The 16,697-nt window shown below is 44.2% G+C and overlaps 1 protein-coding gene across 1 annotated transcript; it reads right to left on the bottom strand.

Moving 5' to 3' along the window:
- Nucleotides 1–1,669: 1,669 nt before the first annotated feature.
- Dnajc12 (DnaJ heat shock protein family (Hsp40) member C12) lies at nucleotides 1,670–15,765 on the bottom strand. Its single transcript, XM_041656325.1, has 5 exons — nucleotides 15,609–15,765; nucleotides 10,252–10,330; nucleotides 8,124–8,263; nucleotides 3,121–3,325; nucleotides 1,670–2,202 (listed from the first exon to the last, which is right to left on the bottom strand). Exons 1-5 carry the CDS (start codon nucleotides 15,684–15,686, stop codon nucleotides 2,108–2,110), a joined length of 597 nt encoding a protein of 198 aa, XP_041512259.1. The 5' UTR covers nucleotides 15,687–15,765; the 3' UTR covers nucleotides 1,670–2,107.
- Nucleotides 15,766–16,697: the final 932 nt, after the last annotated feature.

Here is a 16,697-nt window from a genome sequence, read left to right on the forward strand (position 1 = left end):
CTCCGTCTCGAAAAGCCAAAATAAATAAATAAATAGATGAAAGATAAACCGCCTGAACAGAAATCAATAAAGTACAAATGAAATAACTTAGGACTCAAACCGGACATAGTACAGCATGCTTGTAACCCCAAGAGGCAGAGGCAGGCGTGCTGAGTGAGGCCAGCCTGGCTGCTTAACAAAACCCTGTCCTTTACAACAAATAAATAACAGGTATAGTCACTTAGATGTGGAATTTTTTGTTTGTCAGTTCTTTTTTTTTTTAAGGTGGGGTTTCTCCATGTAACAGCTCTGTCTGTCCTGGAACTCGCTCTGTAGACCAGGCTGTCCTCCGATTCAGAGATCCGCCTGCCTCTGCTTCCCAAATGCTGGGATTAAAGGCGTGCGCCACCACCGCCTGGCAGACATGCCATCAGTTAAGAAGAATCAAATAGCGCCTGCTTTAGGAAACTTTCCAAGATGTGGCAAGTGAATGAATGGAGGCTTGGGTCTCTCCCGACTCGAGCGGTTAGACTCACTCTGCACTTTGAGTACGTGAGGACCCTGCAGCTGTGGATGTAGTGTGCTGTCCTTGACACAAGGAAAGGAACACCAGTGGTCATAACTGTATAGGACACAGACATGTTGGAGTACTATAGAAGGAGCTGCAGGCCGCTTCCCTCCGCCCGGCACCTGGCTCCCTGGCTAGCTTATGCCCCGAAATAACACGGAAACTGTATTCTTTTAAACACTGCCTGGCCCGTTATATCTAGCCTCTTCTCAGCTAACTCTCACATCTTAACTAACCCATATCTAATAATCTGTATAGCACCACGAGATGGTGGTTTACCAGGAAGATTCTAGCATATGTCCATCTTGGGCTGGAGCTTCATGGCGTCTGCCCTGGAGAGGAGAGGCATGGCATCTGGCTCACTTCCCTTCTTCCCAACATTCTGTTCTGTCTACTCCACCTACCTAATTTTCTGACCTATCAGGCCAAGCAGTTTTCTTTACTGATTAACCAATGAAACAACAGATTGACAAATGACCTTGCCACATCAGAGTACTCTGCATTTAAAGTTGTAATCCACCATGTCCAGATGCCAAAAGGGGGGGCTCCCTTTCCTGCCGGACTCCCTCCCTATCTGGATAGTGTCCCTAAACCCTGAGGCCTGACTATCTGGAAGCTGCCTCTAAGCCCGGATGCCTGGCCTATCTCAAGCCTGGCCTTTGACACAGAGCCCCGCAGACGCTCTCCACTTTGTAGACACAACTGGCCTTGAACTCCCGGGCTTCTGCTCCCACTCCAAGTTGCAGAGACGACAGGTGTGAGCCACTACATCTGGCAAGGAAACCTATTTTCTAAATTACATGTGTTTATCCATTTATTGTGGGTGTAGGTGTGTTTGTGCCGCGCTGCATGTGTGGAGGTCGGAGGATAACTTTCCAGAGTTGGTCCTTCCACCAAGCCGTCCTGAGGACAGAAATCAGGTTGTCAGTCTTGGTACCAAGTACCCCTACCTTCTGAACTATCCTGCCAGGTCATAGAAAACAAAGAAAGAGGCAGGAAGATTCGAGGATAACTAAATAGAGACTTCAGGGCCAGCCTGTGCTACATGGTGAGACTCCACCCAAAATTCCACATAAAAGAATGAACAAATGAATGAACAAATACAGTTGCATTATGCATTTATGAACTTTGTGAAAATTCTTTATTTTGGTCTACGAAATTCAGACAAGTGATTCTACATTTCATTTTAAGTCAAAATCCAGAAGACATTTTTGTGTGCCCAGCAGGGAATGATTTTTCAACAGATCTCTACAAATAACAATCACAGGAAAACACATGTGATACAAACTACGTGGCTCTAAGAGCCTTAGTTTACTGAAATATTGAAAGAAACTAGATTTAGAACAATATCCTCACTTAACATGTTGAGGGGCGGGAGGCAAGAGCTGATGACACAGAGTGTGCAGGAGGTCCTGGGTTCAATCCCAAGCCCAAAGTAAAACAAAGCGCGGCCGAGAATGACCATCCTGAGCCACTCACACACATTTTAAGACGGGAACAGAAACTGCACAGGGGGCAGCAAAGTCAGCTGCCTGGCCCCTCTCACAGAGCAGCAACACTTCAGATTTCGTAGTTTCTGAACTTCCGCAGGAGTTGCGAGGGAGCGTCGCCAGACCAGCGGAAAAGAAGGCGGCTGTAGTTCAAATCTGAGAGACCTTCAGAAGAGGGAAGAGAAACACACCAAATCAGAGGTAGAAGAGCCAAACCACTGCAGGAAAACAGCTTGGGGACAGATCCCGCCACAACCGGTGGAGGGAGCCTCCAGTGTGAATTGGTCTTTTTTTTTAAAGACAAGGTCTCACTATGTAGTTCTGACTAACCTGGGAACACACTATAAAAGCCAAGCTGGCCTGGAACTTACAAAGATCCTCCTGCCTCTGACTTCTGAGTACTGAGAATAAAGTCATGTGCCACCACACTCAGCAAATTATTCCTATTTTATAGAAACAGACTACCTAACTTTAACCATACTTGGGGATTCTTGTGAAAAGAAATTACAGTTTACATGTACTTTACATGTACAAGGACCTCACATGCTTAGTAGTCATCCTCTCCCAAGGCGGGAAGTTTTTAGAATATTTTTACTAATTCTTTGAGATTTCTTACAGAATATTTTGATCATCTGAACCCTTTTACTCCTCTCCCTGGCTCCTCCCAAGCCCACTCCTTACCTGCTTACTTCATGTCCTCCTTAAAATGTGACCCAGCTGGGTCATGGTGGCGCATGCCTTTAATCTCAGCACTCAGGAGGCAGAGACAGGTGGATCTCAGTGAGTTTGAAGCCAGCCTGGTCTACAGAGTGAGTTCAGAACAGATGGGGCTATAGGGAAAATCAGTCTTGAAAAAAAAAAAAAAGGAACTCGGTGTGGCAGAGGGCAATGGATCTGCATGAGTTCCAAGCCAGTCTAGCCTACCTAGCTAATGAGATGCTGTCTGAAATGATTGCAAATGCTAAACCAGTTCTTAGGCCGGCATTGCTGTGCACACCAGAACAGGCTGAGGATAGCTGTAATATAACCCATGCTCTCTGATTTCCAGTCTTCCCTTGTGAAAAGCTAGGTGACATAACTTACCTGGAGAGCCTGAGTTTTGTGGGGAGACGGCCTCCTCTGGGGACCCAGGTGCCTTTGGCCTCATTCCCTCTGGGGTTGAACCTGGCTCTCCTTTCTTTGTTTCTCTCTGTTCATCCCATTCCTTGTTTTGAACAGTGTTGGTAGAAGTCTGGTCAGCTCCTTCCAGCATCAAATCTTTCTTACTTCTGACAGCCCAGTGCATTGACTAGATTAAATAAGAACAGACACATAAATACCATTTGGGATTTGTTTCTTACATTCGGTTATTACTTGGTGGGGTGCACGCGGGGTGGGGCAGAAGACAACTTTCAGGAGCCTCTTCTCTCCTTCCCCCAGGAGCATTCTGAGGATCACACACAGGCCACCAGGCTTTTCTGGAAGCATCTTTGCACACTGAGACATCTCACCAGCCCTGGTCTTTTTTTTTTTCTTCATATGTAGTTGTCTTTCTTAGTTAGGGTTTTTATTGTTGTGAAGAGTCACTATGACCACGGCAACTCTTACAAAGAGAAAACATTTAATTGTGGTGCTTTACATTTTCAAAGGTTTAGCCCATTGTCATCATGGTACAACATGGGAGCACGTAGGCAGAAGTAGCTGGGTGTCCTATATCTTTTTTGCAGGCAACAGGAAGTAGTCTGAGACACCTCAAAGCCCGCCTCCCTGCATAGTGACAGACTTCCTCTGACAAAGCCACACCCATTCCAACAAGGCCACGCCTCCTGATAGTGCCACTCCCTTTAGGAGCCATTTTCTTTCAAACTACCCCAGTAGCCCAGGCTAGACTCCAGCCACTGAGCTTTCGTTTGCTCAGGGCCTCTTGTTATGATGCATTGTTATAATGTAGAGTACAGGATAGAAATGGCTGGACAGAGAAAGGGATAAAAGAGCATCTTCCTCCTGAAAGGCTGGGGATGGTTCGGTGGTAGAGTGCTTGCTCAGCCCCTGAAAGACCCTGGGTTCAATTGTCGACCACAAAAGTGGGGGATGAGGGCTACCAAAAAGGAAGGAACAAGAACTAAAGAAGAAAGAAAGGCTAGGCATGGTGGCACTCAGACACTCCGGAGAGGCAAAAGCAGGTGAATCTCTAAATATGAGGCTAGCCTGGTCTACACAGCTGATCCCAGGCCAGTCAGAGCTATATAATGAGATCTTGTCTCAAAACAAACAAGCAAAAATCTGAGCTCAGAAAATCAGAAATGTGCTTCTCTCTCAAAATCAAAGTGTCTGCAGTCTGCCTAGACAGGTACCAAGGATGAACGGCCCTGTGACACTCAGGTTCAGGCTTCCACGAAAGCCCTCAGAGAAAACATGCTCTGAGATAGGAGTGTTGATTAACCATCCCCCATATGAATAAATCAAAATCAAAGGTTTCATCATCAGACTCTTGTCTCCACTGATTCCAATTACAGAAAGAATCAGAAGAAAAATCCAAACTGTACATAACCTCATATGCAGGTACCTCCCTCTCATGCACTGCAGTCAGTCGATGCAGCACCTGCCTAGATCCCACAATACACATAATGGATCCCACACTACAGAACTGCAAATGACGGAGTGTGCCAGTGATCACAACACTCAGGAGGTGAAGGCAGGAGGAGTAGGAGTTCAAGGTCATCCATCCTTAACTACGTACTAAGTTTGAGGCCAGACTGGCATATATATGAGACCCTGACTCAAAAAAAATAAAAAATAAAAAAAATCAGGTGATGGTGCAGAGGCAGGGGGATCGCTGGGAATTTGAGGCCAGCCTGGTCTACAAAGAGAGTTCCAGAACAACTAAGGCTCAAAAAGAAAAGAAAAGAAAAGAAAAGAAAAGAAAAGAAAAGAAAGATCATCAGTAGAAATAGCCAATGATGGACCAGAGACTAAGGGGAGGAGAGGGAAACAGTGTCTGAGGTGCCCGAGGCAGAGTCAGCAAATGTCACCGAGCAAAGGCCATGGAACCTCGTGTGTGTGTGTGGTCAGGCTCCTGGTATTTTCCACTCACAATTAACTTGTTTACCAGCTTCCCTTCATGGACCTTTTTTTTTTTTTCCTTTTGGAAGTAATTATCACACATCTGGACTTTGGTCAATACTAGCAAATACTATCTGTTAATCTACATGCCATTTAATGTTGAAAAAAAGAAAAAAGAAACAATGGCTCCCATGAGTCACAGATCAACTGAATAACAAAGAAAGTTGGCGTGCCATTTTTTTTCAAATTATTATTTTATGTGTGGGAGTATTTTCTCTGCATGTATGTCTGTACACCACATGTATACCTGGTGCCTAAACAGACCAATAGAGGGGACATCAGATCCCCTGGAACTGGAATTACAGACAATTATAAACCAACATGTGTGTACTAGGAATTAAACCAAGATCCTCTAGAAGAGAAGCCTGTGCTTTTAACCACGGCGCCATCTCTCCAGCCCCCAGACCAGTTATTTTTGTCCTGGATCACCAGGAGTGAATTTTTAACTTGCCTGAGTGGTTGATCTCTGACCTGTTTGCTCTTGGATTCTATCCAAGTAAGACAGCCTGTCTCTTGAACAGAAGGAGTTGATCTGCTCACTGTTTCCCATCTGGCTACAGAAAGAGTGACCATCTGGGCACAGTAGGAAGCTTCCACAGGTAGCCTGTGGCCAGCTGGACTCCCCCCAAGATACCTCATCCAGCAAGGAACTCGGAAACAATCAATAGTTCTCTGCAGGATAACAGGATGGCCCCAAATCCCTTCTAGAAAGATAGATAGAGATAGATATATAAATATATAGATGTATAGATATATAGACATCCTTATAAAATTTATAGCAGTAAGCCTAGCAGTGGTAGGGCATGCCTTTTATTCTGGCAAATGATGTGCCCAGTCAGGTCTGAACTATAATTACTGCAAAGGCTCAAACAGTGCGTAGTTAAGCTAAACCCTGTGCTGTGAGTCAGGAAATTAAGAGTGAATAAAAAGACAAGGGCACTACAGATCAAAGTGGAAACTTGGAGAGGCACTGTAGAAAAATCTGTAGCTAACCTGGTACTAGTTGTTGAAAATTAAGTGACAGTTGAATAGATCATCAAAAGTAAAGAGCTGTAAACCAAAAGGTATTGGGCAAGCAAGGTAACTGATTCAGCCGTAGCCGTAGCTACAGTGTGTCCCATGTAGCAGGATGAAGATACACTTGTATTACTTTGTAAAGCAATGTTGACTAAGTCAGCATGGAGGAATGTTGGAAAGGCACAGTGGAAAGCAAAGGCCGGAGAAATGACTCAATGGGGAAAGAGCTTGCTCGAGGACTGGAGTTCAAATCCCCAACACTGTCATAGATGCCAGGGAGGGATGACGGCCTGTCTGTAGTCCCTGCACTCAGCAGGCAGAGAAAGGAAAACCACAGAAGAAACTGGTTACCTAGACTCCCCAAAGAGGCAATCTCTGGGTTCACATGAGAGATCCTGACTCAATACAAAAGACAGAGAACAATCAAGAGAGACACTTGGTGTCAACACACATGAGCTCACACACGGCTGCACACACACACACACATACATATACACACTTGTGCACCCATACAACTGTGCACATACATATCCATACCATATTCACATGCACAGGCAAAGATACATAAATACATAAAAAAAACAAATAAATAAAGGAAAAGAACCTATTTCTGACTATACAAAGCTAAGCACTACTATATTTTTTAAGATGTATTTTTATTTACATGTGTGTGCATGTGTGTATGGCTGTGTGAAGGAGGCCACATGTGTATGGGTACCCTCATCAGCCAGAAGAGGGCATTAGATATCCTGAACTGGGCTTACAGGCAGCTATTAGCCACCCAGCATGGGTCCTCAGAAAGCAGCAAGCAGCCATTGCCCACAGATGCCAGCAGAGGGCACGAGAGCCCCTGGAAATGGAGTTACGTGCGGCTGTGAGCCACCACCTGAGTACTGCAAATCCAACCTGGGTCCTCTGGAAGAGTAGCCGGTGCTCTTAACCAGGGAGCCCCTGTCTGTAAGTTTTTAATGGCATTTAGAAATAACACAATACAGGGCTGGAGAGGTGGCTCAGTGGTTGGGAGCACCAGGTTCAATTCCCAGCACCCCCATGGCAGCTCATAAGTATCTGTAACTACAGTTCCAGGGGGCTCAACACTCTTACACAGACACACACGCAGTCAGAACACTAATGCTTGCAAAATAAAAAGAAACAACACAATACTTCCTAAGAGCAGTAACTCTTTACCCCCATATATGGAATAATGGATTCTGTTTTGTTATAGATGCCCAACCCTTGTTAAATAAATAAGCTCAAACAACAACAAAAAAAAAAAAGAGAGAAAGAGACAGCTCTGAAGTAGAGCGCTCCCTGCTTTTGCAGAGAACGAAGTTTGGTTCCCAGAACCCACATAACTCCAGCTCCATGCATGCAGAGCCCTCTTCAGGGGAACACACACGTGGCATATACACAGAGATAAAAACACAGACCAAAAATATATCTTTTTTTTTTTTTTTTTTTTGGATTTTCGAGACAGGGTTTCTCCGTAGCTTTTTTTGGTTCCTGTCCTGGAACTAGCTCTTGTAGACCAGGGTGGCCTCGAACTCACAGAGCTCCGCCTGCCTCTGCCTCCTGAGTGCTGGGATTAAAGGCATGCGCCACCACCTCCCGGCCCAAAAATACATCTTAAGAAGACTTTTTTTTTTTTCAAGATTCAAGGGGAAAAATCTCAACGGCCCAAAATTCAGTTACAAAAGCAATGCGACAGGCGCAATTATGGAAGATCTTAGAATGAGGGGTATATGGTAACAGGGATTGAAATAAACAGCCGAAGAAACAATTACAGCCATGGGCCCTTGGACGGCTGATTCGAGGGGCCTCTCTGAATTTCTCCTCACAGAGTTTTGTAAGCAATGACTTAGCACCAATTCCTTGGTCCTTCCCCTCCTGTTCTTTAGGCTAAGTCATGAGGCTAACCCATGAGCAGCCTGACCTCGAAAGCTCCTAATCCCCAGAGGAAAACTCACGGTTTTCACGGAGTCGGCCAAAGCGTCCCACTGCTCGAACGGCATGGACATCTGGCTCCTCCGCCAATGGTCGTAGCGGGTGCGGGTCTCTGCATTGGTCAGAACCTCCTTGGCCCTCTGCAACTTCTGAAACGTTTCCACTGGAAAACAAGACAAGAGCTGAACACTGCTCCCTGGGAGAATTAAACTCCAAAACCATGCACCAGATCTCACTAGAATCTTGACTCGGCCTCGCACTGTGAGACTTTGGGCCAGTCTCCCTGGTCGGGCTGTCCACAGGGCTATGCAGTGGGTGAAGGTCCACGGGGCTATGCAGTGGGCAAAGAAAGAAGGATCCTGAACTCAATCCTAACATTTATATTCAGGGTTTTTTGTTTTGTTTTGTTGTTGTTGCTGTTTTGTTTTGGGTTTTTTTTTGGGGGGGGGGTTGTTTTTTGTTTTTGACAAGAGTGCCAAGACACTTCAACTGTGGAGAAAGACAGCCTTTTCAGCAAGGAGCTATATAACTAGATTTCCACATATAAGAGAATAAACTGGGGGCTGAGATAGAATAAAGCATGATCTCTCTCTCACACACACAAGAAAATACCACCAGGAAACTCACTATTTTATATGCTAACTTTCTACAAAATATAACACTGGGCATGGTGGCACACACCTGTAATTCCAGCATTAAGGAGACATACACAGGAAGATCTCTGAGTTCGAGGCCAACCTGGTCTACGTATAAGAGTTCCAGGTAAGGCAGGCCTCCATAAAGAAGCCCTGTTTCAAAATAAAAAATAAAAAAGTAGAGAATGAATGAATGAATTTGATGCCTTTTAAATCATATCTTAAAAACTGACCTAAATATAAGAGTCTTGTGTAGGGGGCTGTAGAGATGGCTCAGAGGTTAAGAGCATTGCCTGCTCTTTCAAAGGTCCTGAGTTCAGTTCCCGGCAACCACATGGTGGCTCACAACCATCTGTAATGAGGTCTGGTGCCCTCTTCTGGCCTGCAGGCATACACACAGACAGAATATTGTGTACATATTAAATAAATAAGTATTTTTTAAAAAAGAACAAAAAAAATAGAATTGTTTTTTTAAAAAAAAAGAGTCTTGTGTAAAGAAACATTTTTCTAAGATTTATTTTATTATTTATGCAAGCACCCATGGTGAGAAATATTTTTAAATGTTAAGAAAATCCACCAGGACCAGATGACCAAGTAACAGGCTTGTTTGTTTGCTTGTTTATGCAGGACCTCACTATGTAGCCCTGGCTGGCCTAGAACTCACTACATAACCAGGTTAGTCTCGAATTTACAGAGATCCACTAGAGTCTGTCCCATCTTTTCACTGAGGTAGGACCAAGGCCCTCTCCCCCCACCCCATGCCCTGTGCCTACGCTGAGCAAGGTGTCTCTCCGTAGGGAATGGGCTCCACAAAGTCAGATCATGCACAGAGGTTAGATCCTGGTCCCACTGCCCGTGGCCCCACAGACTGCCCAAGCCACACCACTGTCACCTGCATTCGGGGGGCGTGGTTCAGTCCTATGCCGGTTCCCCAGTTGTCAGTTCACAGTCAGTGAGCTCCCACTAGCTCGGGTCAGCAGACTCTGTGGGTTTTCCCTTCATGGTCTTGACCCCTTTGTTCATTTTATGGCTCCTCCCTCTCTTCGATTGTACTCCAGGAGCTTGGCCCAGTAGTCAGTTGTGGGTCTTTGGATCTGCTTCCATCACTTTCTGGATGAGTGTTCTATGATGTCAATTAAGGTAGCCCTTCATCCGATTACAGGGGAAGGCCAGCTAAGGCATCCTCTCTACTATCGCTTAGGGTCTTAGCTGGGGTCATCCTTGTGGAGTCATGAGAATTTCCCTAGTACCAGGTTTCTCATTCACCCCATAACAGCTCCTCCAATCAAGATATCTCTTTCCTAGATCTTCCTCTCATCCTTTTAAGAAACAACCAAGCTGGGCGGTGGTGGCGCATGCCTTTAATCCCAGCACTCGGGAGGCAGAGGTAGGTGAATCTCTGTGAGTTCGAGGCCAGCCTGGTCTACAAGAGCTAGTTCCAGGACAACCTCTAAAGCTACAGAGAAACCCTGTCTCAAAAAACCAAAAAAAAAAAAAATCATTAGTAAATTCTTACCAGCTTTGGAGTTTTCTGGATGCTTGTCAGGGTGGCATTCCAGAGCTCTGACCTTAAATTCTGCCAGGATTTGCTCAACCTAAAACAAAAATCAATGTTTCAAATAACAGGGATAGACCAAGGAAATTGGTCCTCAACCTTTCCTGACGCTGCGATCCTTTAGGACACCTCCTCACCGTTGTGGTAAACCCAACCACAACATTATTTTCACTGCTACTTCAGAACTGTAATTTTGCTACTGTAAATGTATATAATATAAATATCTGATATGTGATCCAAGAGGTCATGACCTACAGGTTGAGAACCGCTGGCTTTGTCATGCAAAACCAGGAGATGGACTTGAATTCAATGCCTAGCACCCAAGTAAAAATCAAGCCTGCGGGCTGGAGAGATGGCTCAGTGGTTAAGAGCAGTGTCTGCTCTTCCAGAGGTCCTGAGTTCAATTCCCAGCAACCACATGGTGGCTCACAACCATCTGTAATGAGGTCTGGTGCCCTCTTCTGGCCTGCAGACGTACACACAGACAGAATATTGTATGCATAATAAATAAATATTAAAAAAAAAAGGTGCATTGTCTTAAAAAAAAAAAAAAATCAAGCCTGCAGACCCACCCCTGAAATCCCAGTGGAGGAGTGCCGATGGGAGAATCTGGGGCTCAGTAGCCAGCTAGTGAGCTGAATTTGGCGCATGCCTTTAATCCCAGCACTCGGGAGGCAGAGTCATGTGGATCTCTGTGAGTTCGAGGCCAAGCCTGGTCTACAAGAACTAGTTCCAGGAAAGCAAGAAAGGCTCCATAGTTATTGAGAAACCCTGTCTCAAAAAAAAAAATAAAAAATAAAAAAAAATAAAGTGGAAAGCGATTGGAAGACACCAACATCAACCTATGGCCTTAATACACGCATGTGCACACATGTACATTATAAGAGAATCAAAGGTCTCCAAGTGTCTGAGAGCCACGCCTACAATTCCAGCGCTCTGAGGAAGCAGAGAGTAAGGGGACTGAATGTTCAAGGTCAGCCTTGCCTAAATAGGGAGTGTAACAGTAAACTTGTGTGTGCAACAAGGTTACACTACGTAGCCCTGGCTGGCCTGGAATTCATTATGTAGGCCAGGCTAGTTTCAGACTCAAAGAGATCCGCCTGCCTCTGCCTCCTGAGTGCTGGGATTAAAAGCATGTACCATGATGCCCAGCCAGTAAACATTTTTTTTTTTTTTTGGTTTTTCGAGACAGGGTTTCTCTGTGGCTTTGGAGCCTGTCCTAGAACTAGCTCTGTAAGACAGGCTGGTCTCGAACTCACAGAGATCCGCCTGCCTCTGCCTCCTGAGTGCTGGGATTAAAGGTGTGTGCCACCATCGCCTGGCAGTAAACATTTTTTAAGATGCATTTGTTTATCTTACATGTATGAATGTTTTGCCTGTGTGTGTCTGTGCACAATGTTTCAGAAGAAGGTACCACATTCCAGAAGGTGGAGTTACAGATGGCGAGCCACTCTCTCCACTCTACCAGGGCAGCCAGGGCTCTTAACCACTGAGCCAACTCTCCTGCCTCCACCTAGTAAACATTTTTAAATTAACAGTTTATAAAACCCCCAAGCCCTCCTTGAATAAGATTTCTATCAGTACAGAACAGAAAGCAAAGGGCCTTTTTTTCTTTTTACCCTGTCAAAATACATTTTACCCATATTTATGTCTATATTCTTGAAATTTTAAATAATACAAATAGATAAAATTATACTTGTCTGGCAAAGATGGTTGGGGGTTTATTGTTGTGGCTGTTCTGTTTTTTGTTTTTGTTTTTAATTTATATCACATTAGAAAGCATCCTGGGGGTGGCAGGGGCTGGAGAGATGGCTCAGCTGTTAAGAGCACTGGCTGCTCTTCTAAAGGACCCAGGTTCAATTCCCAGCAGCCACATAGCAGCTCACAACTGTTTATATCTAAGGTTCCAAGGGACCTGAAAACCTCACACAGACACACATGCAAGCAAAACATCAATGCACATAAAATAAAAATTAAAAAGAAGAAAGCATTCTGGTGGTGTAGGAGTTCCTTCTGTTTATGTGTTGCTTTCATTGGTTAATGAATAAAGAAACTGCCTTAGCCTAGTTGATAGGGCAGAACTTAGGTAGGTGGGGGAAACAGAACTGAATGCTGGGAGGAAGAAAGCAGATTAGAAGAGAGACACCACGGAGCCACCAGAGACAGACGCTGGGAATTTTACCCGGTAAGCCACTCCCATGTGGCGATATACATATTAAGAGAAATGAGTTAATCTGAAATGTAAGAGTTAGCCAATAAGAAGTTAGAGCTAATGGGACAAGCAATGTTTTAATTAATACAATTCTGTGTGGTTATTTTGGGTGTAAGCTAGCCGGGCGGCTGGGATGAACAAGCAGGCCCTCACCCATGCAAGTTGTGGTGCATGCCTTTAATCCTAGTACTTGAGAGGCAGAGGCAAGCAGATCTCTGTAAATTTGGGACAAGCCTGGGCTACAGAGTGAGTTCCAAGACAGCCAAGGTTATGTGGAGAGACCGTGTTTCAGAAGGAAAGAAGAGAAAAAGTGAGAGAGAGAAAAAACAGAAAGTATCTGGGGACAATGAGATGGCTCGGTATATTAAAGCAAATGCCACCAAGCCTGATGACCTGATTTCCAGACCCATATGGTATAAAGAGCCAACTCCCACAACTTGCCCTCTGACCTCTGCATGATGTGGCATACAAGCGTCCATACATACATATATACAAACACACATGTAGAAATACATTTTAAATATTATGGTACCAGTCTATGGAAACAATTGTAACTTCCCAACAGTGCTAATACGTCATTGTTACTTCCTTCTTCATATTATTTTTAGCTTTGCCAATTTAATTTAAGGAAATAGCTCATCTCTCTCTCTCTTTTATTACTTCAGAGTTAAACACACACCTGCTGGGGGGCTGATTCTGAGTCAACCAGTAAAGCAGGCTGGTTTGTTTCCAGCACGTCCCTCTCTCTCTCCTGCTGTCCCCATCCCACATGCCCAGCGTCAAATGCAGCTGTAGACAGACAAAGCCCTTTACGTCAGGGTCCACTCGGCCCTGCCTTCCTCCCACGATATCTGTCATCTGTCTGCATAGCTGCCTATCCTGCTGGCAGTAAACAGAAGCCATGTTTAACTTTGCTCACCATCAAATAAACCGAGACATCGAGAGGGTGAAGGACCGCCGCCAGTGTCCCTGGAGGTTCAAAGACATGGGCACCACGGCTCTCCTGATCCTTAAGAAAGTGCACATCTCTAAAACTGAACTAAAGTACATATACAATGTGTATATGCAATGAATATATTATGTACGTGTTATATGTGTGTGTATTAGATGTGCATATATATGTATGCATGTATATGTGTGTATATATATTCTTCCTCTTTGATCCAACAATTCTAGTTCTAAAAATTCATCTAGAGAGAAAGTCTGAAATGGGACAAGAATTTAGTTTTACAATGTGTGGCTTAGTGAGAGAAACAAACCATGAGAGCCGCGACGCAGCCAAATGGTAAGGCTTTCTTCAGAGTATGAACTGCTGTCTCCAAGAGACATACACAGGTTCAGTGAAAACAAAATGAAATAAAATGTATGTATCTATAATAGTATATTTATTTAAACTAGTTATAACTGCCGGGCATTGGTGACGCAGGCCTTTAATCCCAGCACTTGGGAGGCAGAGGCAGGCAGATCTTTACGAGTTTGAGGCCAGCCTGGTCTACAAGAGCTAGATCCAGGACAGGCTCCAAAGCTACAGAGAAACCCTGTCTCGAAAAACAAAAAAAAAAAATAGTTATAACTATAGATATTAAAAAATGTGTCGTATGGGGCTAGAGAGATGGCTCAGAGATTAAGGGCACTGGTTACTCTTCCAGAGTTCGATTCCCAACAACCATGTGGTAGCTCACAGTCATCTGTAATGAGATCGGGTGCCTCCTTCTGGTTTGCAGGCATAAATGAAGGCAGAATGTTGTATACATAATAAACAAGTAAATAAATCGCCATATGACTAGGCATGGTGGCACATGCCTTTAATCCCATCACGTGAAGAAGAGGCAAGGTGATGTCTGTGAGTTCGAGACCAGCCTGATCTACATAGTTCCAGAACTACATAGTGACACTCTGTCTAAAAATACATAGATAGATAGATAGATAGATAGATAGATAAATAAATACTAGATGAATTTTTTGTTTGTTTGTTTTTTCGAGACAGGGTTTCTCTGTAGCTTTTGGAGCCTGTCCTGGAACTAGCTCTTGTAGACCAGGCTGGCCTCGAACTCTCAGAGATCCGCCTGCCTCTGCCTCCCGAGTGCTGGGATTAAAGGCATGTGCCACCACCGCCCGGCTAGATGAATATTTTTAAATGTAATGCAGGCTATAAGAATAAGTTTACAAAATTCCAAGTACGGCGTATCCCTATGCAGTCAAACAGAATCCAAACATGCATACACACATACGTACATACATACATACATGTATGCACTCACATATGCACCTAAAACAGAAATAATAAATAAATCTTTAAAAAATAATCATTTGTCACAATTAACTTCTTTAAAAGAAAAAGTCTCCTGTCAGATATTACATATAACTTGATTTAAGTGAAGTTATAAAAGTACTTGGATTCCTCATCCGTCATGCTAGTATATCTTATACAGCACATATATACATTTTAATATTGTCTATAATAACGTTTTCCATAACAGCTATCAGAACCCCAATGTGCTTTGAGCAAAACACCTTGTGATCGTAAACGAACGTGTAGCTGGTATCAGCTCTACTGCGTTCTTCAGAATTCACTTCGGTACGTGTAGGCACTCTGATGGTGAGAAATATTATTCCCCAAAGTCCATGAGACTTTCGCTGAACAAGGCAACTCCAGGCAGATGACTCCGCCTCCTGAGTTCTAAATCATAGCCTTTATTGTTTCTCTAAACCAGTGATTCTCAACCTTCCTAACGCTGAGACCCTTTCATACAATTCCCCGTGTTGTGATGACCCACAACCACAAAATTATTTAGTTGCTACTTCAGAACTGTAATTTTGCTACTTTTTGGAATCGTAACGTAAATATCTGATATGCGTCCCTTAAGAGGTCGTGACCCATAGGTTGAGACTCGCTGCTCTAAAGTAAATAAAACGGTCTGTATATGATCCCTCTCCCGCCTAACACTTTGAAGTTCACAGTACTGTCCTCAAATTTGCCAGCCAGCATTTAAATCCTTCATTGTCTCTACACCGAAACTCCTTTAAAATGGTTCGGGGCTGGAGTTCCAGGAGATGCGACTAGAATCTCAAAGCCGACCTGGTGAGCACGTGCAATCCTGCTTACCGAGGAGAGCTCATCGCATCCGAGTAGGGCGTAGTAATCCTCGCTGCCCTCCGGCCTGTAATTCAGTATCGCATCCATTTACAGACACTGAGCCGGTCCTCTCCAGCGCCACAGACCAGACACAGTGACCACAAAGCTCTTGACATTTCAGCAGCACTTCCCAGCCCAGCCTTTTGCAAACACAGCTTCTCATTGGCTGTTTGCCCAGGAGAGCACCTTCCCGGCAGGGTTGCTGGGATCTGTAGTTTGGGGGAGGGGGAGATTGTTGCGTTGTGTTGTTTTGCTTTGCTTACATTGAAAATCAATTGTTCATACAATATATTCTGATTACAGCTTTCCCTCTCCCAACTCTTTCCAGATGCTTCCAATGTCCCCACCCACCCGACTCCATACCCAATTTTTTCTTCTCTCTTTAGAAAACAAGCAAACAAATAAAAAACAATAATAAAAGCCCCAACTGAGTTGAACCTTGGCAGACCTGTTAACGCTGCCACGGTCTCTGTGAGTTCATATGTATATCGGTGTAGTTTGAGTTCTGACGTGGTGATTTTTTTCCCATGATATAATGTGTATTTTTAAAAACTCTCCACTTTATCATTGCTCCCTTATCGAGATATTTCATATTTTTCTAAGAGACAAAAGAAACTGTGAACTAAGTTTTTTTTTTTTTTTTTTTTTTTTGATTTTTCGAGACAGGGTTTCTCCGTAGCTTTTTTTTTTTTTTTTTTTTTTTTTGGTTCCTGTCCTGGAACTAGCTCTTGTAGACCAGGCTGGCCTCGAACTCACAGAGATCCGCCTGCCTCTGCCTCCCGAGTGCTGGGATTAAAGGCGTGCGCCACCACCGCCCGGCCTGTGAACTAAGTTTTAAGATTTGTTCAATCGGAATAGTGGGTACTTTTTCAAGTGTTTAAAATAACTTGTAATTTTCGGCGGTGTAGACATAGCTAGCCCTGTGGCCAGAGCTTGACGGCCACCAGCCAGGCCCAAGGAGAGAGAAGAGAGAGGGAGAAGTTGAAGGGAGGAGATTAAGAAGAGAGCATACATTTTGGGTTTTTTGTTTTGTCCTGTTCTGCTTTGTTGTTGTTTTCG

Source organism: Microtus oregoni, unplaced genomic scaffold (assembly GCF_018167655.1).
Source record: "Microtus oregoni isolate MIOR12 unplaced genomic scaffold, Mior012 000007F_ref0000211, whole genome shotgun sequence".
Classification (NCBI taxonomy): domain Eukaryota; kingdom Metazoa; phylum Chordata; class Mammalia; order Rodentia; family Cricetidae; genus Microtus; species Microtus oregoni.

Excerpts from the sequence above, each read along its gene's own strand:
- Dnajc12 (XM_041656325.1), bottom strand. The coding sequence starts at position 15,686 with ATGGATGCGATACTGAATTACAGGCCGGAGGGCAGCGAGGATTACTAC. Across the intron at positions 10,331-15,608 it reads GATGCGATGAGCTCTCCTCG|GTTGAGCAAATCCTGGCAGA; the intron begins GTAAGCAGGATT and ends TTTTTGTTTTAG. Across the intron at positions 8,264-10,251 it reads TCCAGAAAACTCCAAAGCTG|TGGAAACGTTTCAGAAGTTG; the intron begins GTAAGAATTTAC and ends CTTGTTTTCCAG.